The following is a 7,346-nucleotide window of genomic DNA, read 5'->3' on the forward strand; positions in this document are numbered from 1 at the left end:
GTAGTTGATATTATTGTGATATTGAGTGTAAATGAATTTTATGTATATATTTGATTAAATGAGTTTATGTGATGTGATAATAAAATATGAATTCACTGTGATAATTTTATATGATGATTGTGATGTATGATTAATAATTGTGATATAATAAATTTGTAATAAATTTATGTGATGACATATGATTAATGATAGCGATGTTATAAATTGGTGATAAAAATATTGAATAATCCCATAGTTGATGAAATAGTGGTGATTCTAATTTGTGTTTGAGATGATGGTCTTAATGGAGTATCATAGGCTGACGAGAGGAGAAAATAGACATTGATAATTTTTGAAGTAGATATTATTTTGTCATCATATAAGTAAGACCTGACAAGCCTGGTGATTTCAGATAAGTACAACTGAATTGAGTCTGATCGTGGTGGTCTATTGTCGAGCCTTAAGGCAAGATTGTTAGACCTTAGATGTATTCGGGTGGGGAATTCCTAGGTGACTAGGAGGTAGCACTCCAAATGTCGGGTGCGACCATGCAACACACATTTACCTCGAATGTCGCGTATATGTGTCTAGGATTGAGTTGAGGGGATCTCGGAGTTAGAATAGTACTACATTTTGAAGTAGAGTCTAAGCTTAGGCATTGCATTTCCTTGTGATTGTTTTGTTGTGATTGATGTGTTTCAAAAGTAATAATTTATCTTAGATGATTTGATTCATATTATAATGAGATAATTATTTTACTTGAGTGACTTTTATGTTATAATATGGTACTATTTGCTTACATATTTTGATATGTCGTAATGTGATTATGATACGGTCTATTATGCTCGTTTGCGTGTTCTTCATTCTTATATTATACTATCAAGATGATTTCAAAACTCACTTTCGTTATTTGTGTTTTATTGACTTAGTCATGTGTTTGTGAAATCGCAATTATTACAGGTTAATGAGTTTTGAAGTTCAAGTTTAAAAGAAACTCCGCTCTGATAGGGGATACCGAGAGTGAGAGTCATAAGTTGTATTTTTATTTATTTAATAAAAAAACAATTTTGTATGAAAACTTATAAGTACTAAATTAAAAAATTATTGTTAAATAAAATTTATGGAAATTGCATTGTTTTATAAAAGGAAATAGTTTAATGTTTCTTTTGAATTTTAAGAGATATGGTATTCTAAATTAGTTATAAAAGTTTTATTTTCTTGAAAACAGATTTTCTTTAAAGTTTTTTAAGGTTTAAAAATTCTTGTATAAACTTTCTCTTATAATATATTAAAATAACTCTCAATTTTCTCTCCATTGACACATCACCTATTTATGTGCCACCTAATCAAATTTGTTCAACGTCATAAATTTTTTGATGTACTCTCTATAATCATTCATCCTTCATTGTAATGTCTTATCCTTCATATTCTTAAATACAATTCATTTTCGGTTAAGTAATCTATCAATGCATGTGACTATTGTTTTCACTTTTCTATTACTAAACTTCTTTGTTTTGTAAAAAAATTATTTTGCGCTTCACTAAACTTCTTTGTCTTCTAAACTTAAATACATCTATTAATTAACTTTTAAGTCACTCACATTTCCTTAATAAATTATTGTTATTCTAAATATTACATTCATCCTATTTGGTAATTCATCAATTTTTATCCTATTGCAATGGCCACAATTTGCATTGTCAGTTTGCCATACATAGTATTGCATCAATCTTTTATAAAATCAAAGTTACAATTTAGAAGAGATTGCATTTAAATTTATTTGTAAGTTTTTGCAGGGATTGAATTTGTCAGTTTATATTTTTTATTTTCAATTTCAAGTCTCTATTGACACTTTCCAGTTTATGTTTTTTGCATTGAAGAAGTAAAATTGGTATTTTCTTCAATTGTCAAAAAAGACTAACAATATTGAGTAGCTATTATGGTAATGTTATCTCATTTTTGAATTAATTATTTTTTGTGTTTTTGTACTATGATTTGATTGTGCTTATGCATTTCATTTTTTTTATAAGTCTACATATTTTCTATATGACTGTATTGTATCGATTAGTTGTTGTATAAATGTGAAGGTGGTTTAGGTAACTAGAAAAATGATGGATTCAAATGATTGTCACTGGGGGTTGATGTTGCTAGAGGGGACTACTCTAAGACCAAAAAAATTTCTATATATAAATTATTTACTATGTTAAACTTAGTTTGGTTAGTAAGCTAATTGCCATCAAAGTAAATTTAAGCAAACTCATGACACTAAAATAATTTTACTAATTTATTTTTTAGTATTAATTTTTATTTCAATTTTATTGTGTATATTTTATTATAATGAACTGAAACTTTACGTTTATTGAATATTATTAAATATATAACAATGGAAATAATATTTCTTTCATTTGTACAAATAAACACTTTAATTATGATTATGAAATATATTCCATTGTCATACACAAGTTTGTTAAACTTGAAACGTTTTCGAATATCAATTGTCATTTGCATCTTTATAAACAATTTTCATAATTTTGAATTTTCCAATCTCTTAGTATAATACATTGATAAATAATTAAATTTTTCACTAAATTACGATATCAAAATAATTTTATATATTTCCGAACTTAATCTCTAACATGTTGATATTTTACGACATATCTATTTAAAATATTTCACTCAAAATGAATACTTTTAACTTTATAAACAATTTAAAAATTAAATAAATTAATTTCATTGAAAAACCTGTGCAATACACAAATATACATCTAGTCATATATTATTGGCTAAATTACATCTGTGGTCCCTTAACTTAATTTCAGGTAACGTTTTAGTCATTTATCTTTTTTTTTTTCTTCCGATTTAGTCCTTTATCTTTTTTTTTCTTCCGATTTAGTCCTTTATTCCTAAAAATATCAAATAAAGTATGAAAATATGAGTTTATTTGAAGATTTGCGTTAGGAATTTGATGAAATTTATATTATATTGAAGAATATAATTAATTTTATGAGTTTTGATTGAATTTTTTTTTGAATTTTTGTATAAAAAAGGATATCATTGTTGAAATTTTAAAATATAAAATATCAAATTGTCACTTAAAATTAAAATAAAGGACTAAGTCGGAAAAAAAAAAGATAAAGGACTAAAACGTTACCTAAAATTAAGTTAAGGGACCACGAATGTAATTTAGCCTATATTATTTTAGGATTTAAAGTGTTTCAATCACAATCTGCAACAACATCATCCAAATTAAATAAATTAAATAGTAATTATTTCTTTAACATTAAGTATACTTCACTTGAACACGTAGTCAAAATTCGCTCTTAGTTGCATATAAGGCCAGCATCCGGAAAATATGCTAAGTAAGAAAAGCCCCCAAACAAAAGGGCATGATAATTGGAATTTGGAAGGCATAAAAATAAGGATGATAGTCATCTAAAACTAAGCTAGGGTATGATTTTATCACAACATATGTTAGTTAAGTTATGGAGAATGTTCCAAAATAGACCGTATCATCCGCAATTACGATTTAGATCTAATAATGATTCTAATTTGTATTTGAGACGACAGTCTTAATAGAGTATCATAGGTCAACGAGGGCATAAAATAAATATTCAAATTTTTTGAAGTGAAAGATTATTTTGTCATCATATAAATATGACCTGACAAGCCTGGTGATTTCAAGGAAGTACAACTGAATTGAATCTCATTGTGACGGTTTACTGTCGAGCCTCAAAGCAAAATTGTTAGACCTTTGAGGTATTCAGGTGGAGAATTTCTATGTGATTTGGAGGTAGCACTCCAAATGTCGAGTACGACCATGCAACACATATTTACCTCGAATGTCGCGTATATGTGTCTTGGATTGAGTTGAAGGGATCTATGTGAAATAGAGTTTAAGATCGTGCATTGTATTTCTTTGTGATTGTTTTGTTGTGATTGATGTGTTTTAAAAGTAATAATAATTTCTCTTAGATGATTTGATTCATATTATAATGAGAAATTATTTTATTGAAGTGACTTTTATGTTATAATATGTACTATTTGCTTAAATATTTTAATATATCGTAATGTGATTATGATACAGTATATTAGGTTTTTTTACGTGTTATTCATTTTTATATTATATTATCAAGATGAATTTGAAACACACATTCGTTATTTGTGTTTGACTGACTTAATCATGCGTTTGTGAAATCGTAGTTATTACATGTTAATGAATCTTAAAGTTCAAGTTTGAGAGAAATTTCACTTTGAAATGTGATACCGAGAATGAGAGTTATAAGTTATATTTTTATTTATTTAATTAAAAACAACTTTTTGTATGAAAACTTATAAGTACTAAATTAAGAAATTATTGTTAAATCAAATTTATGAAAATTACATTATTTTATAAGAAAAAAAAGTTCAAAGTGTTTCTTTTGAATTTTAAAAAATATGATATCTTAAATTTATTATAAAAATTTTATTTTCTTAAAAACAGATTTGTTTTTTAAATTTTAAGATTTAAAAATTCTCGTATAAATTATTATATATTATTTTAAAATTTAAGGTGTTTAATGACATCTCCAACATCATCATTCAAAGTAAATAGCAATTATTTCTGTAACTTTAAGTATACTTCACTTAAACACGTTGCATATAAGGCCTCCGGAAAATATGCTAAGAAATAAGAAAAGCCCCCAAACAAAAGGGCATGATAATTGGAAGGCATAAAAATAAGGATGATAGTCATCTAAAACTAAGCTTGGGTATGATTTTATCACAACATATGTTAGTTATGGAGAACGTTCCAAAATAGAACGTGTCATCTGCAATTACGATTTTGATCTTAATAACACTGCCTCTCTGTTTCCCTATTACTAACTGACACATTCCGCATACATAACTATTTGTATATATGAATATTTACAGGCCTCTTGTAAGAGATTATGTCATATGAAACACTACTATACAATCTGACTGACATTATTCTCGTTTATCTTCCTCAATATCTTCTCCAAATGCAAGATCTGTGGCACTAGAACCTTTCCTTTCCTTCCGTTCCAGCTTGGCTGCAACATCCCCACTCAACTTTGCTACGCTGCTTGTCAGAGAGATACCCTCCTCATCAAAGTCATCTGTTCCCTCTAAGTATGCATATCTAGAAATAAATATATAAATGTGATCAGTCTTACCAGAAAATAATATTGTGATATAACATTCAGTCCCAGTGCATCAAGAACATCAGAAAGAAAGTAAAATAAATCAAATGATGGAGGTAAATACAGATATTATTTCAAAGGAGTTACTAATTCTGATATAGAGAGATACGTCAACTTCTCTGCAGAGACACAATATTATTACAAGTTACAACTATCGTAGCTAGCAGTGGATTGAAATTACAAATAAAGCTTTACATAATATTAGCATAAAACAACCACATAACATAACTCTCTTAATAACACCATTAATAAAGACACTGGAAAGCACATACCTAGTGGGGTTACGAGAAGGAGCCCAAAGGACACATATCACCACCAAGAGAGCATATGAAAGCAGGGACCAGAAAGCCGGGATAATCCAAGCAATTTGCCACAGTTCGCTTAAGGGATCGGTTGCATTGAAGTACAGCTGGTTGAACACAGTAACAAATGCTTGTTAGCAATATCAACCTAATATTTTTTTAAAAATTGTTTGAATGAAAAGCAGAAACTGCTTGGATACTCCTACAGAGAGAGCACATATTGAAAAAATTATTCTAACGCATCAAACATTTTTTGCAAGAACTACCTCAAAGCCAATCCACGCAATGGACAGTAGCACAGACAATGCAAGGGTATTTGTAAATTTTCGGTAGAGCTCCAGTTTAGCCAAGTTTCTCCTTGTCTGCGTCCAAAAACAAATAGAAAATGAGAATAAGTAGAAATGTTATGCCTAACTCACCAACTTACGACAGTCCCAATAATTGGTAGCAATGAAGAAGTGAGAAATTGGTAATTGCCTGCAATTTCTCCAAGGTTTTAGATAATGAAGAGAAGATCCACAGAATGAAGCATGAGTCAAGGCAAACAACAGGGAGAACCAACAGCAACTTAGATTTTCCAGAGAAGTCATTGATGTTCCCCAAATGCTCAGCAAGCTCAAACGCTTCACAGGCAAGAAAGTAGAACCCCCCAAGAAGCATAATTCTATAGGCAACTCCCTGCGCAAGGGTGGGGCGAAAAACACCATATCCCATAGATACAACGAGCAGAAGCAGCCTTGAAAGGGTCTTCTTGACAGAGGTGAAAGTAACAGCCCATATGGTAATTCCCATAGGCCTGCTTCCAGTGGCATTGAAATTGGCATACTCAAAATACCATAGAGCCATCTCACACATTCCAAGGGCAATAACGGCAGTGATGTGGTAATGAAGGTGGACATGAACGTTATCCTTGTCTTTCCAAAACTGAAGAAACCTCAAAAACCAGAGAAGACCAAGGAATAGATAAGCCAAAGACATGAAACCGTAGAGGGTCATGAGAGGGGACATTTTGCCAGGAAGATAACCGTTGGGGTTTCTCCAAACGGTTCTTCCAGTGACGGTTGTGCCTTTAAGGTTAGGGTCACAGAACATGAAGTAGAGATAGTACATGCCAGTGACGTTGATTTGAACGGTTTGAGGATCCATGTGGACAAGTTCGTAGGTTCCTTGGAAGAAGGTTTTGATCCGTTTGGGGAAATCGGGGTTGTTAGGGTTTGTATGGATGATGACTTCACCGAGGTTGCAGTTTTGGTCTTTAGCGAGGGTAGGGTCACAGCAGATTAAATCGGATTTGGGATTGAAATGGAATCCACCGATTCTGTTTCTGTCTTTGACTTCAAGAATGATGGCTTCGACGAGGCCGGTGTTCTGCTGCATTTTGCCGTGGGCGATGGCGGATTCTTTGGGTCTCGTGAAGGTGACGGTTTCAAATCTGAGTTGAATTGAATTGAATGAAACCCTAATCTAATAATAAAAGTAAAAGAAAAGAGTATATGAAGCGTAGATTAGATACCTGATGAAGGAATTGTGTGAAGAAGAAGAAGAAGAAGAAGAAGAAGAGGAGAAGAGGGCTTCGGTGCCGGCGTGGAAGAAGAAAGCGTTGGAGCGGTGAGTGAAAGGGTCGTTGTAGTGATGAATTGAAGCATTAACATTAACTACTAGAATAATTGGAAACACAGAAACTAGTACTAGTGCGTAGATCATCATCATCATCATCATGCAGAAGCAGAAACATAAGCTTCTAAATACTTAAAATCACAAAGCAGCGGATACATTGAAAAGAGATAAATAGTTTAGTGTTGTCACTGTCATTCAACTCACTCACTCACCCACCTACCCAAACCATTCCATTTTTGTTTTTAACTTT

At 30.9% G+C, this 7,346-nt stretch overlaps 1 protein-coding gene across 1 annotated transcript; it reads right to left on the bottom strand.

Moving 5' to 3' along the window:
• Nucleotides 1-4,709: 4,709 nt before the first annotated feature.
• LOC101498457 (uncharacterized) lies at nt 4,710-7,346 on the bottom strand. The gene is made up of 5 exons (XM_004510042.4): nt 6,993-7,346; nt 5,957-6,911; nt 5,746-5,841; nt 5,450-5,586; nt 4,710-5,116 (listed from the first exon to the last, which is right to left on the bottom strand). The coding sequence occupies exons 1-5, from the start codon at nt 7,196-7,198 to the stop codon at nt 4,942-4,944; spliced, it is 1,569 nt and encodes a 522-aa protein (XP_004510099.1). The 5' UTR covers nt 7,199-7,346; the 3' UTR covers nt 4,710-4,941.

Source organism: Cicer arietinum, chromosome 7 (genome assembly GCF_000331145.2).
Source record: "Cicer arietinum cultivar CDC Frontier isolate Library 1 chromosome 7, Cicar.CDCFrontier_v2.0, whole genome shotgun sequence".
Classification (NCBI taxonomy): Eukaryota; Viridiplantae; Streptophyta; class Magnoliopsida; order Fabales; family Fabaceae; genus Cicer; species Cicer arietinum.

What these genes read in the sequence shown, in the direction of transcription:
- LOC101498457 (XM_004510042.4), bottom strand. Translation starts at nt 7,198, where the DNA reads ATGATGATGATGATGATGATCTACGCACTAGTACTAGTTTCTGTGTTT. An exon ending in TCACACAATTCCTTCATCAG is followed by an intron (nt 6,912 to 6,992) that starts GTATCTAATCTA and finishes AATTCAACTCAG; the next exon opens with ATTTGAAACCGTCACCTTCA. An exon ending in AAACCTTGGAGAAATTGCAG is followed by an intron (nt 5,842 to 5,956) that starts GCAATTACCAAT and finishes TTTTGGACGCAG; the next exon opens with ACAAGGAGAAACTTGGCTAA.